The 25,482-nt window shown below is 48.0% G+C and overlaps 1 protein-coding gene across 2 annotated transcripts in view; it reads left to right on the forward strand.

Moving 5' to 3' along the window:
* Positions 1–25,482, forward strand: part of LOC147111398 (uncharacterized) — a 291,247-nt gene that overhangs the window by 232,709 nt on the left and 33,056 nt on the right. For both annotated transcript variants that reach the window (XM_085998359.1, XM_085998358.1), the window contains exons 32-43: positions 3,343–3,510; positions 4,941–5,030; positions 6,507–6,659; positions 8,424–8,522; positions 10,655–10,744; positions 11,676–11,815; positions 13,739–13,865; positions 13,961–14,041; positions 16,257–16,355; positions 18,071–18,121; positions 19,084–19,269; positions 21,164–21,297. In XM_085998359.1, the coding sequence (XP_085854485.1) occupies positions 3,343–3,510; positions 4,941–5,030; positions 6,507–6,659; positions 8,424–8,522; positions 10,655–10,744; positions 11,676–11,815; positions 13,739–13,865; positions 13,961–14,041; positions 16,257–16,355; positions 18,071–18,121; positions 19,084–19,269; positions 21,164–21,297 (1,418 nt within the window). The remainder of the gene's footprint in view (positions 1–3,342; positions 3,511–4,940; positions 5,031–6,506; positions 6,660–8,423; positions 8,523–10,654; positions 10,745–11,675; positions 11,816–13,738; positions 13,866–13,960; positions 14,042–16,256; positions 16,356–18,070; positions 18,122–19,083; positions 19,270–21,163; positions 21,298–25,482) is intronic.

A 25,482-nucleotide genomic window follows, 5' to 3' on the forward strand; every position in this document is an offset into this window, starting at 1 on the left:
ATCGAGGCGGTTACGCCTTTAAGAGTGCCCAGTTCTTGTTGAAATACCTCTTTGGCGTCAGCTAAGATTGTTGACAATCGTCCAGGAGTGACGTCGTCATCCTTTTTACCAGCCACCGTCAGTGCCTGAATGGAGTGCCAGTCTAAACTTATCTTTCTGATCCATTCACGTCCCAATAACGGTGGTCCACCATCTTGCAGAATGTAGAGATACAATTTCCGTATTTTCTTGCCGTTGTATTCGACAGGCACCCTTATTTTTCCTCTGGGGTATACTTTTTGCCCCGTATACGTCCTCAAGACAATGGATGTCTCTCTCAAGGGTATGTGTGAGAATAGCCGCTCGTAGTCTCGTCGATTCATGACAGTTAGAGCTGATCCTGTATCCAATTCCATTTTGACTTGGGACCCTGCTATCATGAGGGTGACCCAAATGGCTCGGTGATCCTCTTTTGCGATTACATTGTGAAGTTTGAGACAGCTTAGTCTCTTGTTCCCGGATTCACTATCGCTCATCTGGTCTTCGGAACTACTGTCCGTCATCTTTTGTACTTTCCTGTACGGTTCCTTAGTAGCCTTTTTGTTGCCGTTGGTCTTCTTCCCAGACTTGCAAACTCGTGCAATGTGTCCCATCTTTCCGCATTGCCTGCATATTATGTCCTTGGACCAGCAGTCCTTCTGGTCATGGTTAGTTCTGCCACAGCGATAACATTTTGCAAATCCCCATGTCATTTCATGGGTGCCGTATTCCTGTGGCTTTTGTTGTATTTCCGCAGCTCCCCTTGCTGCTGCTTCGTACGATACTGCCACGCTGAAAGCCTTATCTAGCGTCAGCTCTTTCTCTGAGAGTAACCTCTTCTGGGTTCCTTCCCTCAGGAGTCCACAGACAAATTTGTCCCGTAAGGTATCTGCCAGTCCTGCTCCAAACTGGCAGTGCTTTGATAGCTTGCGTAGTTCCGTAAGGTAATCAGCATTGCTCTCATTTTTACGCTGATTTCTCCTGTGGAATTTAAATCTTTCTGCTATCAGCAGCGGTGTAGGATTTAGGTGTTCCTGTAGGATAGCATCAATTTCATTAAAACTCTTCGCCTTCGGTTTGGCTGGAGTAATCAGGTCCCGCAATAGGCCATACGTTCTTGCGCCCATTAAATTTAGCAATACCGATGCCTTTTTCTCATCGGCTATTTCGTTTGCCTCGCAATATACCTCGACTCTTTCCACATATGTGGTCCAGTCTTCTATTGCATTATCGAAGGCAGTGATATCGCCAGTCTTTGGCATCTTGAAAATCTAAGATGGCGCCTCCCGCGCTTTGCCTTCGTTCCCGATGGATCAAAATGGCGCCTCCCGCGCTTTTCTTTCTTCCCCGCCGAGTTAAGATGGCGCCTCCCACGCTTTCTCGCCGCTGCCGCAGCTGCCAACGCTGTTGCTGGCGATTATATTTATTTTACTATCCTGTAATGGCGACGCCCTATGGTCTTCGCGCCTCCCCGATTGCTGCTGCCAACGCCGCTCTCCGCGGTATTTTTATTTTTCTATCGCGCTTCAATATTTGCACCGTTAATTGAAGAACCGTTCCCGTCGTGGAGCGGACCCTCTGGGACACTTCCCTCCCTCTTCTTAGGTCCGAACGCTGCCCGGCTTCGAAGCACCGGCCGCGCCCTGTGTGCTCCACCCTCTCTCTCTTTGCTTCCCGACTCGCTGCCCGGCCCCGTTGCAGAGCCACCCGATCGAGCTCTAGCCCGCCGCAGCCCAGGAAGGATCAGTGCACTACCTGCCACCAGCCCGATTAGCTGGGAAACCACAGACTGGAGAATCAAGCCAGGCTCTCGACGGTCTCTCCTGCACTTTTCAATTCGATGATTTGGATTATTTTTTCTTTTTTTTTCTTTCTGCTGGCTTCGACCTTCAATAACGTCATCTGAGGTGCTGCCGAGTTGCAGGTAAGTTCATTTCTTACTCGTCGCCACTATTATGTCCGTGTATAATTGAGACACGGACTGCAGGAGTTGATTATAACAAGTCTTTACTGAATGGAGACAACCTGGAAACTGAAAACTACAGAAGCCCACTAGGGCCTTTTATACAGGGGTGGACACTGCCGGTACTGCAGTCTGAGACCAGTTATTCCCTTAAAGGTACATACACAACAGGAAACGCGGCTGCCAATTTGCACACAGCAAGCTCCCACAAACAGCAATGGGATAATGACCAGATAACCTGTTTTAGTGATGTTGATTGAGGGATAAATATTGGCCCCAGGACACCAGGGAGAACTCCCCTGCTCTTCTTCAAAATAGTGCCATGGGATCTTTTAGGACCACCTGAAAGGGCAGACGGGGCCTCAGTTTAACGTCTCATCTGAAAGACGGCACCTCCGACAGTGCAGCGCTCCCTCAGTACTGCCCCTCCGACAGTGCAGCGCTCCCTCAGTACTGCCCCTCCGACAGTGCGGCGCTCCCTCAGTACTGCCCCTCCGACAGTGCAGCGCTCCCTCAGTACTGCCCCTCCGACAGTGCAGCGCTCGCTCAGTACTGCCCCTCCGACAGTGCAGCACCCCCTCAGTACTGCCCCTCCGACAGTGCAGCGCTCCCTCAGTACTGCCCCTCTGACAGTGCGGCGCTCCCTCAGTACTGCCCCTCTGACAGTGCAGCGCTCCCTCAGTACTGCCCCTCTGACAGTGCGGCGCTCCCTCAGTACTGCCCCTCTGACAGTGCAGCGCTCCCTCAGTACTGCCCCTCCGACAGTGCAGCGCTCGCTCAGTACTGCCCCTCCGACAGTGCAGCACCCCCTCAGTACTGCCCCTCCGACAGTGCAGCGCTCCCTCAGTACTGCCCCTCTGACAGTGCGGCGCTCCCTCAGTACTGCCCCTCCGACAGTGCAGCGCTCCCTCAGTACTGCCCCTCTGACAGTGCGGCGCTCCCTCAGTACTGCCCCTCCGACAGTGCGGCGCTCCCTCAGCACTGCACTGGGAGTGCCAGCCTAGATTTTGTGCTCAAGTCTCTGGAGTGGAACTTGAACCCACAACCTTCTGACTCAGAGGCGAGGGTGCTGCCCACTGAGCCACGACTGACAGAGGTGAAAGCAACAAAAAGAGTGAGAAAAGGAAACAGAAAAAAATAGAGTTGGAACAAAACAGAGACACAGTTAAAGAATGGATAAGGAAAAGGAATAATATAAGGACAGAGAAATGGGATTGAGAGTGAATAGGCAGCATTGGATCGGCAGTAATGGGCTGTACTTTCTACAATTCTATAAGTGAGAAATGTTTACTTTTTCCCTGTGCAAAAAAACCCAACAATTCAATGTTTCAATGTATAATATTGTTCTTTTTATAATGCAGGATTCCCGGGGCCACGAGGAGTGAAGGGTGACCCTGGCCACCCAGGCCTGGACATTCCAGGTCCGCAGGGGGAGCAGGGTCGACATGGAGCCAAAGGTCACCCTGGACCCCCAGGTTACCCAGGCCCAATTGGGCAACCAGGCAGAGATGGCCCATCAGGGTTACAAGGTAAGCCATTGTTTGCAGAACACTTCCCTTTGTTAATTAGTGTTATTCGCTTGTGTAGAACCCCCAGGAAGGGTCGTTCGAAATGTAAACTGTTCCAAAATCATAGAATCTTACAGCACAGAAGGAGGCCATTCGGCCCATCGTGCCTGTGCCGGCCCTTTGAAAGAGCTCTGCAATTAGTCCCACTCCCCCCTGCTCTTTCCCCACAGCCCTGCAAATCTTTCCTTTTCAAGTATTTATCCAATTCCCTTTTGAAAGTCACTATTGAATCTGCTTCCACCGCCCTTTCAGGCAGTGCATTCCAGATCACAACAACTCGCTGCATAAAAAAATTCTTCTCATCTCCCCTCTGGTTCCCGACCCTCCTGCCAGTGGAAACAGTTTCTCCCTCTGTACTCTATCAAAACCCTTCATAATTTTGAACACCTCAATTAAGTCTCCCCTTAACCTCCTCTGCTTTAAGGAGAACAACCCCAGCCTCTCCAATCTCTCCACATAACTGAAGTCCCTCATCCCTGGTACCATTCCAGTAAATCTCCTCCGCACCCTCTCCAAGGCCTTGACATCCTTCCTAAAGTGTGGTGCCCAGAATTGGACACAATACTCCAGCTGAGGCCGAACCAGTGTTTATAAAGGTTTAGCATCACTTCCTTGCTTTTGTACTCTATTCCTCTACTTAAAAAGCCCAGCTTTATCAACAGCCTTATCGACTTGTCCTGCCACCTACACTTTAAAAATGTACCATTTCGTTAATATTGCCTCTCCTCGTTCTTCCTTCCGAAACGATCAGATTTTAAATGAAGAGTTCTTGTGCAATGTTTGATCGACTTGTCAACCAACTGCTAACTACAACTATTGTGTTGTGATGGACGAGTGAACTGTACGACAAAGACAGGAACCCCCCCCCTCAACAGCTCAATCCCGGCTCTTTTTAACCAAAGCCCTTGGATTTTTTCAGTAATCCATTCATTTGTTACGATGAGTATAATGACCTATAGCAACGGGTTAAACCTAACACCAGGAGTGCGAGTTTGTAAAATGAAGCGTTGCGAGCCTCAGCGCTGGTGTGAAGGATTCCCGACTCCAGGCTGACGCTAAAGCTGTGGAGTGTGAGTCCGCCATGAATCTAGAACACGGAGTCTCAATCTGCATCGTTCTGGTGTCAGGCCGAGCCTGTCTCTGGATTACACAGTTGTACCTAAGGTGTGAAATGAGACTCCGTCCTTCTGACACTAAGCGTTGGTGGCTGTGTGCCGACTCCTGTAACTGTCACTGTTTGACTTCACGTCCAGTCATCGCAGATATTGTCAAAAACGAATGTGCTGAGACAGAATAAAAATGGTCTCTAGTTTATTTATTAGTTGATAATTGCGGTTTTGCTTTCTTCTGTTGTTAACTTCCATTATTCTGATCTGTCTCTGCCAATGTAGGTACCAAAGGAGAAATGGGGGTCATGGGTACCCCTGGGAGCCAAGGTTTCCCGGGTTCTCCAGGGGGTGCCGGATTCTTTGGTCCTAAAGGTTGGTGTTTATAGTTTATTGCAAATGTTTTTAGATTGACAGCTATGACACCCATCATGCTCACTGGCAGTATTTTGCATGGTGTGGTATTTTTGGGGTTCTGCATGTAACGGTGTGAGTTTGTGTCTCTGGGGACACTCGATTATTAAATATGAAAGAAAGAACTTGCATTTATATAGCGCCTTTCATGACCTTAGGACATCCCAAAGCTTCATGGGGGGGGTGGGGGGTGCCGGGGGAGGGGAGTTTCGCTGTGGTATTTTGCCGCAGGCTCACTGGACACGTGAGGTTCCAGAGGCAAAGTCAACCGTTTTTTTAAGAATGTCCTGCCGACTTGCAAAACCATCCTTTAAACTCTATCCTCCCATTGCCCTAGCAACAACGAATGGCAGGGGTTCGAAAGCATCTCTGGCCTTGGCCATTGCTAAATGCTTAACTCAGGAAAATGGACAGCTTACTTCCCTCATTTGATGTGCAGTGTAATACACTCAGCTCCTTGTGGGCAGGCTGACCACCTTACCATGAGGACCCAGAACCACAATGGTTCATGTATGTCCGCCCATCCACGGCCCCCCCCACCCCCAACTCCTCCACGCATGCCCGATTTACACTTCACTTGAAAATCACCCCCATGGTACTTCTTAAAAATTCATTCCAGGGATGTGGGTGTCACTGGCAAGGCCAGCATTTATTGCCCATTCCTAGTTGCCCTTGAAGAGGTGGTGGTGAGCCGCCTTCTTGAACCGCTGCAGTCCGTGTGGTGAAGGTGCTCCCACAGTGCTGTTAGGGAGGGAGTTCCAGGATTTTGACCCAGCGACGATGAAGGAACGGTGATGTATTTCCAAGTCGGGATGGTGTGTGACTTGGAGGGGAACTTGGAGGTGATGGTGTTCCCATGCGCCTGCTGCCCTTGGTGAGCGTAGAGTGTATTCTTTTGAACTGTGCGGTCAGCCAAATGGTCTTTTCTGCCCCTGTACATTTCTGCGCTAGATGTACACCAGATGGTGTGGTACTAAAACCATACGGACCACAGAAAGAGCCCAGATTTAATCCATGGTCTGGGCTCAATGAGATGATTTCAGCTCAGAATAGGAGGTGTTCAATGGGTCTCACTAATCTAAAGCAAATTAAGTGGGCAAGTGGTCTCCCTGTTGGATAATTGTGGCCAGAATGGTGTTGGTGTGAGTTGTGATGTGAGCAGGATCTGTCTGCACTGTGCTCACCAGTGAAACCGTCTGTTGACACTCATCACCCCAGCTTCACGAGGACTGCTCGTGTGCAAGAAGTGATAATGAATCACCAATTGAAGGGGAGCCGTGACAGGGAGGAAAAGCAATAATTGAAGAGAAACAAAAAACAATCTAAATGTGTCTTTAACCTCTTTGCTGCACTTTACAACGTGGGGAGCAGAAGGAGTTGAGCGCGCTTTCTTGGCTTCAGTAGTTTGTGACATATTGAAGCGTTTTCTTTCGTCAGGTGATCAGGGTCTGTCCGGTTTGCCAGGACACCTTGGAAGAAAAGGTGACAAAGGTATAAAAGGGGAAACTGGTCTTGTGGGGCCGCCCGGAGTGATGGACAAAAATGCTATGGAAAAAATGAAAGGCCAGAAAGGAGAAACAGGAAATCAGGGTAAAAGAATTCATCTTCTACTTTCCTTGAACACATAACAGCGTTGTATTGTGTGTCTGTGTGTTTGTGTACGTCTGTGCAGGTGTGCATGTGTGCGCATGTGAGTGTGCTGTGTGTACATGTGCGTGGTGTGTGTGTATGCATGCGTGTGCGCAGTGTGTATATGTGTTTGTGTGTGTTTTTGAAATAAATAAATATATAAAATCTTGTGTATGTACACACTTTCTGTCAACTTCCTGTTATCATAATTCACAATTCTTCATCGTGTTTTGATGTTAATATTTAATACTGGAATCACCTGTGTAAACATTGGGGTGCGGGGGAGGTGAAATAGTTTTTTGGAAGGACTGCACCACGGGCGATAGTGAATCAGCCACCCGTGTTACACCTGCCCGGTTGTCTTTTCCATTGAAGTCATTGATAAATAAATTGTGGAACCTGGACATGTGGCGCCCCGAGAGGTTGGGAGTTTGCGACAGGAGCCACTTCAGATTGCAGAGTCTGCAGGGGACCAGAAACGGGGCCAGCGAGGGCCCCATGGGACCAGGTGAACACGGCTTGGTGCCGGCCCTCAGACTCCTCTGGCCTTGTGACTCTCTTCTCCAACAGCAGACGGAAGGCCCCAAGGCCTGCAGCTGTGGTACTCTTTCCTCCCCCATTGGCTGTTTGCCCAGGAAGCTGCGTGTGCCTGAGGCATGGTGTGCCTGCCCAGTGCTGGGCTCGGAGAGCGGAGGCAGGAACATCGAAATATCAAAGTGTTCATTCAGCAGGCTTTGGGGGGGGGGAGCGGTTCTAGTAAAGAGGACTGAAGTAACTGGTTTCTTATTTGGAGGTAAAGAAAGATTTGCATTTATATAACGCCTTTCACAACCTCAAGATTAATCGCCCGAAAACCCAGGGGAAAAATCACAAGGGCATTTAAAAAAATAGTGTTTTTGTTTTCCTTTGAACACTTTTTTATTAGTTATAAAAGTTTTGGAGGTGGGGCTGTTTCCCCTGGCTGGGGAGTCTAGAACCTGGGGTCACAGTCTCAGGATAAGGGGCCGGCCATTTAGGACTGAGAAGAGGAGGAATTTCTTCACTCAGAGGGCGGTGAATCTTTGGAATTCTCTGCCCCAGAGGGCTGTGGAGGCTCAGTCGTTGAGTATATTCAAGGCTGAGATCGATGGATTTTTGACTATTAAGGGAATCGAGGGATATGGGGATTGGGCGGGAAAGTGGAGTTGAGGTAGAAGATCAGCCATGATCTCATTGAATGGCGGAGCAGGCTCGAGGAGCCAAATGGCCGACTCCTGCTCCTATTTCTTATGTTCTTAAGAATAGGCTGTTTGACCGGCCGGGGCGGTTAGAGGTGGGAGGTCGTGTAACCTCCAGGATCACAGCCAATCCCAGGATAAAGGAATATGGGGACAGGGTGAGCTCACGGCATTAGCATTACTGCTCGTGTAGAGGGTAAACACCAGCGTGGGCTGGTTGGGCTGATGAGTCTGTTTCCATGATGTAATTTTTACGTAACAGCTAGAATCATACGATCTTACAGTACTCAAGGAGGCCATTCGGCCCATCGTGCCTGTGCCTGCTTTTTGAAAGAGCTCTCCAATTAGTCCCATTCACCGCAGCCTCAATGTTGTCAGGTTTGTGATTACTGCCTGTGGGAGAAATCACTCCCAGTTATTGACAGCAGGGAACATGACAGGCGCACACAGTAACAACGCTCTCTCCGCATGGAACAGCCTTTCTCAAAGATTGAATATTTCTCCCCAGGAAACCCGGGTGCCTCAGGAACAAAGGGGCATCAAGGCATTCACGGTGATCCCGGGATGCCTGGAAAAGATGGTGAGCCCGGATTACCAGGACAAACAGGTAACGAACAAAACAGAGCAGCAAACAGAATATGACAAAAATATGCTCTGTAAATACATGAAAAGAAAGACTTGCATTTCTATAGCGCCTTTCACGACCACCGGACGTCTCAAAGCGCTTTACAGCCAATGAAGTACTTTTTGAAGTGTAGTCACTGTTGTAATGTAGGAAACACGGCAGCCAATCTGTGCACAGCAAGCTCCCACAAACAGCAATGTGATAATGACCAGATAATCTGTTTTTTTAGTGATGTTGGTTGAGGGATAAATATTGACCCAGGACACCGGGGAGAACGCCCCTGCTCCTCTTCGAAATAGTGCCGTGGAATCTTTTACATCCACCTGAGAGAGCAGACGGGGCCTCAGTTTAGCGTTTCATCTAAAAAGTGAATTAACTGAGCCAATTTAACCAATACACACTCCAGGTGTGGAGTCCTGCCCGGCTGGAGCTCCTGCAGGGAACGAATGGCTCCCCCAACAATTCCCCATCCTTGAACATGGTGAGACGGGGCAACCCAAACTCCTCCACCGTTGGAAAGTTAGTCAGATGTGGCCTTCCGCTCGGAAGCCTCCTTTCGTTGACCTTGCTTTTCTCAAAAGCAGAACCGTTTTGTTTCCTGAAGTAAGTGTCGGGTGTTTGTCGGGTGTTTGTCGGGTGTTTGTCGGGTGTTTATCTGGGGGTTTATGGGGGGTTTTCTGTTGCTCCCAGTGCGAAGTGTCGTTCTCTGGCAGTGCAGGCTGTCATGTGATCATTGGCCCATGGTACCGGACTCTCCGCCATTAACCTTAAATGGGCACAAGGTTGAAGGGCAGCCTGCCCACAATTTCCCAAACCTTTGGTGCCCGCCGGAAGTGCCCAGTCACGAGAACATGCCTTACGCGTTGACGGCACGGCAAATTTATCCGGTGAGTGGATAAACCGCACAGGTCAGGAAGGTCCTCGCTCCGACCCTTGACCTTTGCTAGTTTAGCTGAGGCAGTGCGAGAAACACTACAATCAGTCTCTCAGCATCCTCAGTTAGAGAGGGGATGAAAACAGGAAGACAGATTATTATCTGAATGGCAATAGATTGGGAGAAGGGGAAGTGCAACGAGATCTGGGTGTCCTTGTGCACCAGTTGCTGAAGGTAAGCATGCAGGTGCAGCAGGCGGTTAAGAAGGCAAATGGTATGTTGGCCTTCGTAGCGAGAGGGTTCGAGTACAGGAACAAGGATGCCTTGCTGCAGTTGTACAGGGCCTTGGTGAGGCCGCACCTTGAGTATTGTGTGCAGTTTTGGTTGCCTTATCTGAGGAAGGATGTTCTTGCCATGGAAGGAGTGCAGCGAAGATTCACCAGGCTGATACCTGGGATGGCAGGAATGACGTATGAGGAGAGATTGGGTCGATTGGGCTTGTACTCGCTGGAGTTTAGAAGAATGAGAGGGGATCTCATTGAAACTTATAAAATTCTGACAGGACTGGACAGACTAGATGCAGGAAGGATGTTCCCGATGGTCGGGGAGTCCAGAACCAGGGGTCACAGTCTAAGGATAAGGGGTAAGCCATTTAGGACAGAGATGAGGAGGAATTTCTTCACCCAGAGAGTGGTGAACCTGTGGAATTCTCTACTAAAGAAGGCAGTAGAGGCCAATTCATTAAATATATTCAAGAAGGAGTTAGATATATTTCTTAAGGCTAAAGGGATCAAGGGATATGGGGAGAAGGCAGGGACAGGGTACTGAATTTGGATGATCAGCCATGATCTCATTGAATGGCAGAGCAAGCTTGAGGGGCCGAATGGCCTACTCCTGCTCCTATCTTCTATGTTTCTATATTTCTATGATTGGCCAGGGTTTCTGCTCCTGGTTACTGTCCAAACTCCCCTGGTGAAAATACGTGTGTTTGGCTGTTGGCCAAGGACTGGACCAAGCTTGGCTTTGATAACCTCCCCTGCCGTAGTGGAATAGCCAGCCCACACTCATCCACAAGGCTCACACCTGAATAATAGCAACACGTGTGCAGTGCTGGAGGGCTGCCGTGTAACCATCCCCCAACAGGCAATCCACAGCTCAAACAGAGGCCAAACATGGGAGAGAAAGGGGAAAATGAATGGAGCAATAAAACTAATAGAAATGTCACTCCTGCTTCCTCTAGGGCCAGTGGGTGACCCAGGAAAATCAGGAAATCCAGGTTCCACAGGTGTGCCCGGAGATAAAGGATCGTTCGGGGAAATGGGTCTGCCAGGTAACCTCGCAAGACAATGAAAGCTCCTGAGAGATGAAGCGCATGCCTTAATCGTCCAGTGATTTTTCATCTGTCGGTCCGTCCATTCTGTTCTTTCCCAAGGCAAAGAAAGAAAGACTTGCATGTCTATAGCGCCTTTCACGACCTCAGGACATCCTAGAGTGCTTCACACCCAATGAAGTACTTTTGTAATGTGGGAAACGCGGCAGCCAATTTGTGCACAGAAAGGTCCCACAAACAGCAATGTGATAATGACCAGATGCTAATTTGAGGGATAAATATTGACCAGGGTACCAGAGAGAACTCTCCTGCACCTCTTCAAAATAGTGGTCGTGGGATCTTTTACGTCCGCTTGAGAGGGCAGACCGGGCTTCGGTTTAACGTCCCATGTGAAAAGCGGCATCTCCGACAGTGCAGCGCTCCCTCAGCGCTGACACCAGGAGTGTTGGCCTGGATTGTGGGGCTCACGTCTCTGGAGTGGGGCTCTGGAATGACCCACGACTTTCTGACTCAGAGGCGAGAGTGCTAACCAGTCCCACTGAGCCAGGGCTTGGGCGGGTCCCAACAGTCTCACACATGAGATTCTTGAGCCACTTACTGGGGAAGAGTAGTTGAGGTGGTTTCCTGCTGCCTTCCTCACGGTTTCTATCTTCGGAGGTCCTCCTCCTGGGCTAAAGGTCCTGACCTGACCTTCAGATCTACACTCCCAGTCAGGCGAGACTCCGTGCTGGGTACAGAGTCTCTGAAACATGGGCCACCCACTACAATTAGCACAACCCCACTGGGCTTTAATGGAACGATGAGGCGATTTGTTCTAAGAACAAAGGATATAATTCTTGAGGAAAACATTTCAGCAACCGTTCAGGATGGGAATGTGTTGAACCGTTGACCCGACGATGAGATACTCACCAAGTTGACGTTACCTTCTTAGGTATCTCAGGGCCGCGAGGTCCCCCAGGTGGCCCAGGACTGGAGGGCATCCCTGGTTTTACTGGACTGACTGGCGATAAAGGCGAAAAGGGTAACCCTGGCATACCAGGCTTTGGCGTTCCGGGTGATGCAGGCCCGAAGGTGAGTTTAGACCTTAAAGGATTGTCCAAATAATCAGCTGGAGGTGTTGGGACTCCCCAACGGATGAGTGAATAAATACACTGCTTGACGCAGCAATGAGCCCCACACAGCAGCAAGGTCTATGTTTGATCAATGATCTCGATCATGTTGACTGTTAAGACTCTGCGATTGGTCTCTGTGTCCCTGGGATAGGAAGAGAGAAAAACCCCACCCACGGTTCCTGTTCCTGATCACAATCCAGTCGGCCCAGCTTGATGTGCTCATGGAATCTGGTTCAGCCGTAATGCCGCCCCCAGCCAAATAGCCGTCCAGCTCTCGCCCATGAAGAATGGCCACTTGAGTGAGGCACCGGAGGGCTGTGGCACTCAAACCTCCCGTTGGCAAGGGTCCATGCCTGCAGCACGATTCTGTAAGCTCGACCTCAGTGTAGCATTAAGCATCATTATGTTACAGTCAGGAAGGGAGGACATTGGACTGGGCGGGAGCGCGAAGCAGGCCGTATTTAATCAGCCGCCGGTTATATGCGCCCCCCCATATTTGATTCCATTGACTTGAATAGACCTGAATATTGGGCATGAGATATAACGGGCAGCAAAAGCAATTCCGCCTAATTGGCATCCCCGATAAAGTCCAATTTTACCCCTTTGATGAATTGATGAGTTGGCTATTCCCTTCAACTCCATATGTGGAGAAACGCCTGATTCTAGAGGTTCTCACTTCCGCTTCTGTTTGCTTGGTGTCCAGTATCAATAAGTTGGGGTCGATTTTCACTCCCTTCACTTGGTCTTAGCGGGACATTGACCCTCAGAATGGGGTCAGGCCCCTCATCGCCCCGGTAACACCATCAATGCGGGTGCCACCATTTCGAAAGGGGTCCTCCCTCCGAGGTGTCCAAAGCTCCCGCCTGATTCAGGCCCCTATCATTCTGGAAATCAGGGTCCTGTGCAGACCGGCCCCACGGGCAGTGGCACTCACAAGGTTCAACAAAGTTTAGTCTCAAATTATTCATGGGGGGAGGGGGTACCGGAGGAGCAGGAGTGCACCCACAAAAACAACCTGGGCCGCTGCTGCCCCAGGAACCCCTCCCTCCGCGATTGAGACTCCCCCGACACCCCCTCTCCCGCCCCACCCTTGGCCCCCCATTACTGACCTTGCTAACTCCCGCTCCGGCCCGATCTTGAGCGCTTGATCTGGTGAGCTGCACCGGGACCCCTGCCTGGGTCTGGCTCCACGCAGCTCGCCCCGTGATTGTAACCGAGGGCAGAGCCTCTTCGCCTCCGGAACGTCGGGGGAGTCGACCGCGCATTCCCCGATCGGTCTCACAGTTGGGCCCCATTAAGTCGAGGGTCGTAGAATCAGAGAACCATACAGCACAGAAGGAGGCCATTCGGCCCATCGTGCCTGTGCCGGCTCTGTGAAAGATTCTCTCCAATTAGTCCCACTCCCCCCCTGCTCTTTCCCCAGAGCCCTGCAAATTTCTCCTTTTCGAATATTTTCCAATTCCCTTTTGAAAGTTACTATTGAATCTGCTTCCACCGCCCTTTCAGGCAGCGCATTCCAGATCACAACAACTTGCTGTGTAAAAAAAATTCTCATCTCCCCTCTGGCTCTTTTGCCAATCACCTTCAATCTGTGTCCTCTGGTTACCGACCCTCCTGCCACTGGAAACAGTTTCTCCTGATTTACTCTATCGAAACCCTTCATGATTTTGAACACCTCTATTAAATTTCCCCTTAACCTTCTCTGCTCTAAGGAGAACAACCCCAGCTTCTCCAGTCTCCTCGCATCACTGAAGACCATCATCCCTGTGCGATGAGTGAGTTGGAACGTTTCGATAAATGATGCTCCTTATACGATACGATGCAAGGTGCCTGGCGATGACTGTGCGTGCTGATCAGATTCTGTTGTGTGTTGATTATTTAGGGAGATTCGGGTCTGCCGGGCTTCCCAGGTGACCCGGGACTGACGGGTGATCCAGGTTTACCGGGTTTGACAGGTTCGCTGGGGGCTCCAGGACTGAAAGGGGGCGCCGGTGTGTCGGGAATCCCAGGTAAGGTCACAAGAGTATCCGTGAGCCCAAAACCAATCAATTCCATTCTGTGAATGAAGAGGGTACTGAGTACATTCGCTATGATCATTCTACAGGTAACCCAGGGCTTCCAGGAAGGAAAGGTGGCTTCGGACCTGTAGGTGAACAGGGTTTTTCAGGAGTCCCGGGACAGCCAGGTACAGATAAGTAGCTGTCAGAACTATTCCTCACAAATTATTGGTCTAATCTTGCTTTTTACTCAACATTGAATTACATGCAACACGGAAACAGGCCGTTTGACCCATCCAGTCCGTGTTGGTGTTTATCCCCCACAGGAGCAGTGTCCTAATCCCGTGTACCCGCCCTGTTCCCATATCCCTTTATCCCCCTTTCCCTCAATCACCTATCGAACCTTTATTAAAGGCTGACACGGTCTCTGTTTCAGTCACGGACGCTGGTCGTGAATCCCGCAGCCTCACAATCCTCTGTGTGAGAAAATCTCTCCTGCTCTCTGTCCTAAATCTCTTGCATTTTATGTCTCCACAGTCTAGACCGCTCAGCCACTGGAAGCAGTCTGTGTTTATCTAACCCCCGTCCCAAATTTTAAACACTTCCAGTGAATCATTCCCACCGACCTGGTCCTGGTTCGGAGACCACCTTGCAGCAGATCGAGGTCAGTTTCTGGCTGAAGCCCAACATCCCGCTGAAAATGAGGCCTCAAAATGTTCTGGGCCTGTCAGCGGGACCACCAGCCGCCCGGATTCTGTTCTGGGGGAAACCTTCCTGCCCTTCCCACCCCACCCCACCCCAGTCACGTCGGCTATCCAGCATCACACACACCCGAAGAACAAATCAGAAATACTTTGGGGATTGTCTGTAAAGAGATGAATTCAAACACAAATGAGGATCGTCACATTAGCAAAAAATATTAAAGGTTAATTCACCAATCCTGTGCTCCTGGCAGCCTCAAAGGGAGCACAGGCCAGAGAACCATTGTTGTATTGTTGTTGGTCTGTCTCTGGCCCACGGTCCCTTTGAGTGTGACTTCCCACCGGGAGAGTGGAATCAGTACATTTGCCATTTATTGAATCATTTCAGTTTGTCAGAGCCCCCTCCGAACTCCCCTCAGAGGGACACGTTTGCTGATCGAATCTGGAACGCGTGCTCTCAAAATGTTGTGGCTGCTGGGGGTCAATTGGACTTTTCGACAGATTTTTGTTGGTTAAGGGTATGAAGGGATATGGAGCCAAGGTGGAGAAATGGAGTTAAGATACAGATCAGGCTCGAGGGGCTGAATGGCCTCCTCCTGTTCCTATGTTCCCCAAGTACCCTTGAAAATAATCTTCCTGAAAGGAAAAGATTGAAAAAGAAGATGGATATTAAGTGCATCATAATATGGCCCTGGCATTCCTCACGATTTGGTACCGGGTGATGTAGGCCAGTATTGTCCTAGATTTCGTCACAGATGTGAGTTGAGTTGGCTGGGCCTGGGCCAGCCTCGAGGGGGAGCGCCACAGTATCCCTGACCAGAGAGGTAGGAAGGAATAATAATCGAGGAAGATTTCCACGCCTGATCACTACCCAATAAACCCTTTTTGGGATTGTGTGCATGTTGATGTAAACCCTCGGCATGGCATCAATGGCCTTCCTTATTGGATCACCTGCCAGCACTCTTTACAAGGCATGTACAAGAAGAAGAACCATTTGGGTGAAGAATTGGAGACCCGTGATGCCCGTGAGGTCCTTCCTCAGCACGAGTAGTTACTCTCAAGAGATGAGAGGTACTGAGAAAAGGTTGGAGGAGAAAAATTGGAAACTACTAATTTTTAGATCTCATCTGCATTCGAACTTGGCCTCATTACATTTGCCCACATAACAACAATAACTGCACGGCAAGAAATAACTCACTGGATGTGAAGCTCTTTGGGATGTCCCAGGAACATAGGAACAGGAGGCGGCCATTGAGCCCCTCGAGCCTGCTCCGCCATTCAATGAGATCATGGCTGATCTGTGACCTAACTCCATATACCCGCCTTTGGTCCATATCCCTTAATATCTTTGGTTAACAAGAATCTATCAATCACTGAGTTAAAATTAACAATTGATCTAGCATCAGTTGCCGTTTGCAGAAGAGAGTTCCAAACTTCTACCAGCCTTTGTGTGTAGAAGTGTTTCCTAATTTCACTCCTGAAAGGTCTGGCTCTAATTTTTGGACTATGCCCCCCTAGTCCTAGAATCCCTAACCAGCGGAAATAGTTTCACTCTATCACCCTATCTGTTTCCATTAATATCTTGAAAACTTCGATCAGATCACCCCTTAGCCTTGTGAAGGCAATAAGAAGGTGATAAGCTGCTCTGTAAGAACCAGTTTTTTCCTTCTTTGATCTTTTTATTATCGGTGTTTTGTGTCAGGTCCCCCTGGTCCAAAAGGTACTGTGGGAGTGTATGGAGAGAAAGGTTCAAGAGGTCTTGATGGAATCCCAGGAACAGTTGGTGAAAAGGGTAATCACGGTATGTGGATCTAGTGTGTACGGATAAACATTTGACATTGTGACGCAATGCTTACGGTCCTTTTTATGTTCCTAATATAAGCTAATGATTCGAACAATCAATCACAAAGGTTTTGAGGGTAGGTCAACTGTTTTGAGACCAGTGAATGCAGCAGTGGTGACCCAATTCTTAAATGTAAAAGGTTGATTTTGTGAGGTGAGTCTCTCGGTGTAGACCCTCGCTGGCTGGGGGGGAGTGGATTCAGTAAATCAGGTGCATCCGATTCATCGCCTGCCCGGTTTTACTGGTTAATTGAAACTAATCACTGGAAATCTGGAGTGGGGGGGGGGGGGGAAATGTGCATAGGACATGCTGACCTCTGACTCAATTCTGATCCTGTGCCATCTGCCATGTACCATGCTGGAAATGGACATTCTAAAATGACACCCTTAAGTGTCTGTCACGTATGACAGGCTGATTTGAACAAGCGGATCTAGACCTCCTCCAACTCACGGTTGGCTTACACACGTGTACAGCAGTGCCCAGTTTAACCAAGGACGCAAATCGGTAACTGGGCTTTCACTGGTTACTTGGCATCCTGTACCATGCCCATGCATCTTGAGGAAGGGTAGCAAGACAGATGTTGACAATCAAACTAGGTTTTGCTGCATACATGAGCTGTGTGATGGCAATCAACATCAGGATGAATGATGTAACATAAGATCAAGTAGATTAGATAGATTTCTTTGAGAAAATTATATTTTGAGAGTAATTGGAGACATGACATGTAGTGAATGTAGCAAGCTCGGGAGGAACAAGTGACTTTGGACCTCTGGTTCCCAAAGCTCTCCACCACTGGGGGTTTTCCTCGCCTCGTGTCTGGGTCTGTTGTAGACTCATTGATGGAGATTGATCGCTGTGATTGGTCAACAACTCCATTATCGTTGTATCAGGCGACTACCAGGATGGTAAAACGGGCTCCTTCTGTGCCATAAATTTCTATGATTCTCTCATCCTGCCAGGGGAGGAGCTGCAGTGCCATCAATGGTAGGAGAGTGTAATTACAGCGTGACAAGTTTACATAGGCGGTTTCCAGTATAAATGTCCACGTAGGAATTTACAATGGAAATATAAAAATAAGGACAGAATGTATGAGTTTAAAATGGAGACTAATTTTATATCTTCACATCCTGGTCCAATTTTCCCCCACCCTCTGACCCCACATCATCTGAAGACCATACTTGATCTGGGCTCTGGGTGGGGGCACGGGAGACCGACTACAATCTTGCTCGAGTGTGCATTTCCTGTCCACAAATGTCACTTCCTGTTGTCACGCTTCTCATGCCAGCTTCGATCATTGGAGTCAGTGGCAATGGGAATTCTCTATGTAAGCAGGGCCCGTGACACTGTCATAGCAAGCTAGGTGCCAGGGTAGCTCCACTGCATCCCCTGACTCGCCCAGAGATATTCCACAAGAGATCCTTGTCACTGTTACGAACATTGGCTGCTGGTAACATCTATCAGGAATTGGGAGTAGGGAGAGCATTGGTCCCCACAGGATTGTCCATCCAAGCAGGCAGAGACCCCTCGATGCTGATCTCTGCGACTGAATTCCCAATAACTATGAATCTACTCTATATGAGAAACACCAGTTTAAGTGCAGAAACATTGCAGCTGACTCTAATTTGTACACTTGCGTCTAATGTCCAATCTGTGACTTTTTGCAAATTGTCTAGGCATCCCAGGAAGAGATATCCCTGGACCTTCCGGACTGCCTGGAACAAAAGGTAAAGTCAGCCCTTCCGAAATAAATAATTCCATCTTTGCCTCTCTACCTCTCTCTCCTCCTTTAAGACGCTCCTTGAAAGCTAACAATGTTATTTGAAACAGGATTGTCCATCCCCTTTGCCTGTTGACATCTGAAGGTTTAATTCCCTCGGCTACTTTTAGTGTGCTGGTTAACACAGTCACCTTGCATTCCTGTCCAGACTATTTGAGCCTAATGTTTAAATCAGATAATGACTGAAGCTGAATAGCATAGACACAAAGTTAATGTAGAACTAACACAGAGGGAATTACCCAGGGTGTCTATTGACATCACTGTGTCAACTAATGAATTGGAGGCAGGGCAGGACTCACGGCAAACAGTCCATTTTATAGCAAAGTTTATTTACTCAGGAAACAGTCTGTTTAAACAGCGCACTACAGCAAACAGTCTACAGAGTCTATTTAAACAGAGTCTCTATGAACTACAGCAAACAGTCTACCGAGTCTATTTAAACAGAGTCTCTACGAGCTACAGCAAACAGTCTACAGAGTCTATTTAAACAGAGTCTCTATGAACTACAGCAAACAGTCTACAGAGTCTATTTAAACAGAGTCTCTATGAACTACAGCAAGCTGAACTCATGACCGAAACTGCACCAACTTCTCCCGATAAAAGCAGGATTATTTCTCCAGCAACATGCAGTGAGTGGAGGATAGTTACAGAATACAAATGATGCATAAAATCGATCCCAGTCACTGACAGCAGTGCCGTCTCCAGGCGATGTCTGACGTGGGAATTACTCAATCATCTCTATTCTAGCCGGGAATAGTGGTGTCACTCTGTGACCAGAATTTCCCCCCTTGCCCGAGAGTTTAGCTGCTGCTGGGATAGAACAGGAGTGCGGTTATGTCTAGCTGTGGTAACCTGTGGAGTTGGGACCTACATAATCCACATAGGGCTAATGGTGTGTTCTTTCAACAGGTGCGAAAGGTGATCTTGGTTTACCGGGATACCCAGGGTCACCTGGAGTTCCAGGTATCAAAGGGGAGCGAGGGTTCCAGGGCAACGAAGGCCACCAGGGCAATCCAGGCCCTCCTGGCCCACCAAACGTAGCTCTGGAGGGGCCTAAAGGTGAAATAGGAACTGCAGGAGGACCAGGCCGACCAGGTAAGGTGCCGGATTTCAGTGGTTGACCGAAGATTGCTGTGCTGATGAATTGTTAGAATCATACTAACTTCCAACTCCTCATAGAATCTTACAGCACAGGAGGCCATTCGGCCCATCGTGCCTGTGCCGGCTCTTTGAAAGAGCTCTCCAATTAGTCCCACTCCCCCTGCTCTTTCCCCACAGCCCTGCAATTATTTACCTTTTCAAGTATTTATCCAATTCCCTTTTGAAAGTTATTATTGAATCTGCTTCCACCGCCCTTTCAGGCAGCGCATTCCAGATCACAACAACTCGCTGCGTAAAAAAATATTCTCTGCATCTCCCCCTCTGGTTCTTTTGCCGATTACTTTCAATCTGTGTCCTCTGGTTACCGACCCTCCCACCACTGGAATCAGGTCCTCCTATTAGTAAAGAGCAGAATTCATATAACTGGAATGAATTATAAACACATCTCTGTATGTTAAACAAAGACCCAATCAGCCTGTTCAGGTGGATGTAAAAGATCCCATGGCACTATTTCGAAGAAGAGCTGGGGAGTTTTCCCCAACGTCCTGGCCAATATTTATCCATCAGCCAACACCATCAAAAACAATAATTGGTCATTTTTCTCATTGCTGTCTGCGGAAGCTTCCTGTGCACAAATTGGCTGCCATGTTTCCTAGGAAATGCGGCAGCCAATTTGCACACAGCAAGGTCTCACAAACAGCAATGTGATAATGATCAGATAATCTGTTTTTGTGATGTTGGTTGAGGAATAAATATTGGCCCCAGGACACCGGGGAGAACTCCCCTGCTCTTCTTCAAAATAGTGACGTGAGATCTTTTACGTCCACCTGAGAGAGCAGACGGGGCCTCGGTCTAACGTCTCATCCAAAGGCGGCACCTCCGACAGTGCAGCACTCCCTCAGCACTGCACTGGAGTGTAGCCTAGCTTTATCTGCTCAAGTTTCTGGAGTGGGATTGAACCCGCAGCCCTCTGATTCAGAGGCGACAGTGCTGCCCACTGAGCCACGGCTGACCCGGGTAATTTTCCTCCTCTTGTGAAGACTTGAAGAGGGAACTAAAGAACATGACATCATTGGGTTTCACCAACATTGTAACTGGATCACCGTCAGAGGCACGATGGGCCGAATGGCCTCCTTCTGTGCTCTACGATTCTGTGACACATGACCTTAACACCACGTTGGAAGTTTAAATCCTCCTATTTCCCTTGGGACTCATCCTAGCACCGGGGCAGGAAAGGGGGAGGGGTGCCCCTCTTGCTCACCGCACGCACGTTCCTTGGTTCGAGGTGGCGGCGGGTTTTGTGACTGAAACGGAAAGGCGTTTTAAACTGAGAGAAGGTTGTAGCTGCTGGTGCGGCAGTAGTACCACCAGTCACCTGGCGAGCAGAGCATGGCATCGAGCTGCTGGTTGTGCCACTGTTATTGTTATAGGAACTGCGGGCCGAGGAGTTCCCGGAGCGGACACCGATGAGAGGGCACGAGGAGCATGTTTGGTCTGCCAATTCTACAACCAATTCCCCATGGCTTTTCTCCCAGGTTGCCCAGGAGATCAGTCTTTAAGTCTTGGAGACTCCAGGACAGGCTGTGAGAATTGGTGACCCTACATGGGCCTCTCAGAGGATGACTATTGAATAGCGTTTCTGATTAGTTCCCAAGCCTTTCTATTGGCTGCGATTGGCGCTTGACACAAACATTGGCACCACAGATAAGAGTCTTCCGAACAGTTCAGGGGTACAGCTTGAATATTCTTTTGCAATCGGAAAAGTGTAATGGAAATTTTCAGCTGTAGACTGATCTCCATGCACGTGGAGTTTGGGGCTTGGTCAGAAGGTTATTAGAAAGTGTTGGTGAGTACTTAATTAGTCCTGTTCACACCTTCCTTTTAACAGGGGCCCCTGGTGTGCAAGGAGGGCCTGGGGCTCCAGGACTGGATGGAACCAAGGGAGACAGAGGAGAGCAAGGGTCATCAGGATTTCAAGGCTTTCCAGGACCCAAGGGAGACCCAGGACTCCCAGGATCTCCTGTAAGTTAACATCAGTATAATCAAAGTAATCACTGCTCTTCAAAGATGCATTCCAGGAGAATCTAGAAGAACACATGCGGGAGGAAGGAATAGAAGGATATGTTGATAGGTTAGATGAAGAGGGGTGGGAGGAGGCTGGTGTGGAGCATAAACACCGGCACGGACCAGTTGGGCCGAATGGCCTGTTTCTGTGCTGTACATTCTAAGTGATTCTATCCATTAATTTTATTGGCCAGGTAATCACGTGACCTCCAAATCAGGTGCAGTGAATGCCTTGCCCAAATCTCCAATCCTGTCATGTGACGTTCTACACCGAGAGCTAAAAAAAACCACAAATTTATCTTTCTTCTTCTTCTTAGGCAGCCCCTCGGAACCGAGGGTGACTTGCTTCCACATTAAAAATGAGTTCTCAGTGTAATGATCAGTAACATGTCATTCTAGACTGGTATACTAGGTGGAGCTGTATGGATATAAGAGTGGGCTACCCACGATGCACTAGGTTACCCACAAGGCAGTAGTCAAGATGGATGCCTGCACACGAAGTGCACATGACTGAATAAAGTGACTAGCTCAAGCTAGCTGTTCATAATAAGAATGTCTATTTATTTATGAACATAACATGGTACCAGGATTGGTAAAATCTGCTGAATATTGTGAAACGTGACATGGAGACTTTGAAGCCACTGGAGGGTTTGAAACTCACGGGGAATGTTGACTGCAATTGGCGGACTTTCAAACAACAATTCGAACTCTACATTGCTGCCATCGGGTTTGGTATGAAGCCAGATGCAAGGAAAATAGCGTTGCTGCTCACGGTTGCAGGCCCACAGGTGATAGAGGTATTTAATACATTTGTATTTGATCAAGAGGAGAACAGAGAAAAATTGGATGATGTGCTAAAGAAGTTTGATACACATTGTTCTCCCAAAAAGAACGAAACCTATGAGAGGTACATGTTCCGTTCATGGACACAGCAGCAAAATGAGACTTTTGATAGCTTTGTGACCGATCTAAAACTGAAAGCACAGACATGTAATTTCTCTGAGCTGAAATCATCCATGATTCGTGACCAGATTGTGTTTGGTATTCATGATAAAAAGATCAGGGAACGTTTGTTGAGAGAAACCGAACTAACATTGGAGAATACTGTGAAAATATGCCAAGCCAGTGAACTAGCTCAAAAGCACGCGAAGACTTTCAGTGAAATTAATAATAATGCGATTGTAGTAAGCGATAGTGATGCTGTCGGTGCTGTGTCCTACAAGGGGAAGAAACATGGGCAGAACAGAAATGAAAAGCAATCGGAGGAAGGAATTTTTAATTGAAAACGCTGTGGTTACAAACACCAGTCACGAAAATGCCCAGCGTTTGGGAAAATGTGTACAAAATATAATGGAAAGAATCACTTTGCCAAACAATGCTTTTCAAAAGTAAAAACAAAGAAAGGGCAACAAGTCAATGTGATTGAGGACACTGATTTAAGTGAGACATTTTCTGTAGGAATGGTGTCATGTGACAATATAGAAAAGGATACAGAAAATGTGCAGCCCTCAGGAATGGACAATGCTGAACATAAAGTTAATGCAGTAAAAGAAGACAAATGGATGATGCCACTGCAGGTAAATGGAGCATTAGTTACATTGAAACTAGACACTGGGGCAAAAGCAAACTTAATCAGTATGAGTGACATTAAAAATATGAAAGAAAAGCCCAAAATACAGAAAAAGTCAGTACTACTGAAGGACTATAATGGACAGAAAATAGATAGCTTAGGTGTATGCAGACTTAAAGTGACAGTCAAAGACAAAGTGCATCATCTCATGTTTTCTGTTGTGGCTGAAGGACTTGATTCACTATTAGGTGACAAAGCTTGTGAGGACTTAGAACTGGTCAAGAGAGTCTACCGTATAAACTGTGCCATAAGCAGACCAGATGAATCAGTGGATTCTGTAGTGAGTAATTTCCAGGATGTGTTCAAAGGATTTGGAGTTCTACCATTCACTTACAAGATCCAGCTAAAGCAGGATGCTCAGCCAGTGGTACATGCTCCATGGAGAGTTCCAGCACCCCTGCGTGACCGGCTCAAGAAAGAACTGGACAGAATGACCACACTAGGAGTCATCAGGAAAGTCAAAGAGCCAACAGACTGGGTTAACTCCATGGTATGTGTAAAGAAAAAGAACAATGATCTAAGAATATGCATGGATCCAAAGGACTTAAATGCAAACATAAAATGTGAACACTACCAGATTCCCAAGCGAGAAGAAATCACCAGTGAAATGTCAGGTGCCAGATACTTCACAAAGCTCGATGCCTCACAAGGATTTTGGCAACTAATACTGGATGAAGAGAGCACCAAATACTGTACCTTCAACACACCATTTGGCAGGTATTGTTTCCTCAGAATGCCTTTCGGGATAATATCTGCATCTGAAATCTTTCATAGAGCGATGGAACACATAAGGTCTGGAAGGAGTTCGGGTCTATGTTGATGACATCATCATCTGGGGCTCCACACTGAAAGAACACAATGAGAGACTGACTAAAGTGCCACAGAGCATACGCCGGAATGGACTGAAGCTCAACAAAGCCAAGTGTCAGTTTGGCATCCAGGAAGTCACTTTCCTAGGAGATAATCTATCTGGTAAAGGAATAGAGCCAGATATGGAAAAAGTAAATGCCATACTCAACATGCCCCGACCCACTGACAAAAAAGGAGTGCTACGCATCATGGGGATGATAAACTTCATTGGAAAGTTCATTCCTAACTTGTCAGCCAAGACAGCCTGCCTGCGAGACCTGCTACGTAAAACAAATGAGTTCGCATGGACAGAAAGACATGAACAAGAATGGATGAACCTCAAAACAGTGCTGACAACCACACCTGTACTCACCTTCTTTGACCCAACAAAGAGAATCAAAGTGTCAATGGATGCATCAAAAGATGGCCTAGGTGCGGTCTTGCTACAAGCAGAGGGTGAAGATTGGAAGCCTGTTGCCTATGCCTCCAGGTCTATGACTGATTCTGAGTGTCGATACGCCCAGATTGAAAAGGAATGTCTAGGCTTGGTAGTTGGACTAGAAAAGTTCCATGGCTACATATATGGACTTCCCACCTTCACAGCTGAGACAGACCACTGCCCACTGGTTGCCATCATAAAAAAACCTGAATGAGATGTCTCCAAGGATTCAATGACTCATGATGAAGCTGCAAAGATATGACTTTGAACTGATCTACACACCAGGCAAACACATAGTGTTAGCAGATGCACTATCCTGAGCACCCACAATGAGTCATGTGGGCTCTACTGAAGAAGACGTGGATGTTCATGTGAGTATGGTCACTGCTGCGCTGCCCGTGTCAGACACAAAATCAAAGCAAATAGCAGAAGAAACAGTAAAAGATACAGTGTTACAAACAGTAATAGAGAACATTCACAATGGTTGGCCAAAAGGTTCCTGTCCAAAGTACTTTCACATCAGGTCAGAGTTGAGTGTCGCAAGTGGACTATTACTAAAACAGAACAGAATAGTCATTCCACAGGCTCTACGTCAAGACATGCTCAAAAGGATTCATGAGGGACACCTCGAAATTGAAAAATGCAAAAGGCGAGCAAGAGACACTGTTTATTGGCCTGGCATAAATAAGGACATTGAGAACATGATAGGCATATGTGAGACATGTCAGAAACACCAAAACAAACAAGCAAAGGAACCAATGATAGTAGCTGACTTACCAACAGCACCATGGCAAAAGGTTGGTATGGACCTCTTTCATTTGAATGGTAAAGAATATCTATTAGTGATTGACTACTATTCTAACTATCCTGAGATGGCGCTGCTCTCAAGCACCACAGCAAGCAGTGTCATAATGCATGTGAAATCCATCTTCGCCAGACATGGAATTCTCAGGATTGCCGTTAGCGACAATGTTCCGTGCTTCAACTGTAAGGAGTGGCAACAGTTTGCAGCACAGTATGACTTTCAGCACATCACATCCAGTCCTTTGTATGCTCAGTCGAATGGTAAGGCAGAAAAAGGTGTTCAAGTTCTCAAACAGCTACTGAAGAAAGCGACAGAAAGCAAGTCTGATCCTTATCTCGCCCTGCTGAGCTACCGAGCCTCACCTTTAGACTCTGGTTCTTCACCTGCTGAACTCCTAATGGGTCGCAAGTTGTGCACCGC

This window comes from Somniosus microcephalus, chromosome 10 (assembly GCF_052327205.1).
Source record: "Somniosus microcephalus isolate GS21.2 chromosome 10, FLI_Smic_1.0, whole genome shotgun sequence".
Taxonomy (NCBI): Eukaryota; Metazoa; Chordata; class Chondrichthyes; order Squaliformes; family Somniosidae; genus Somniosus; species Somniosus microcephalus.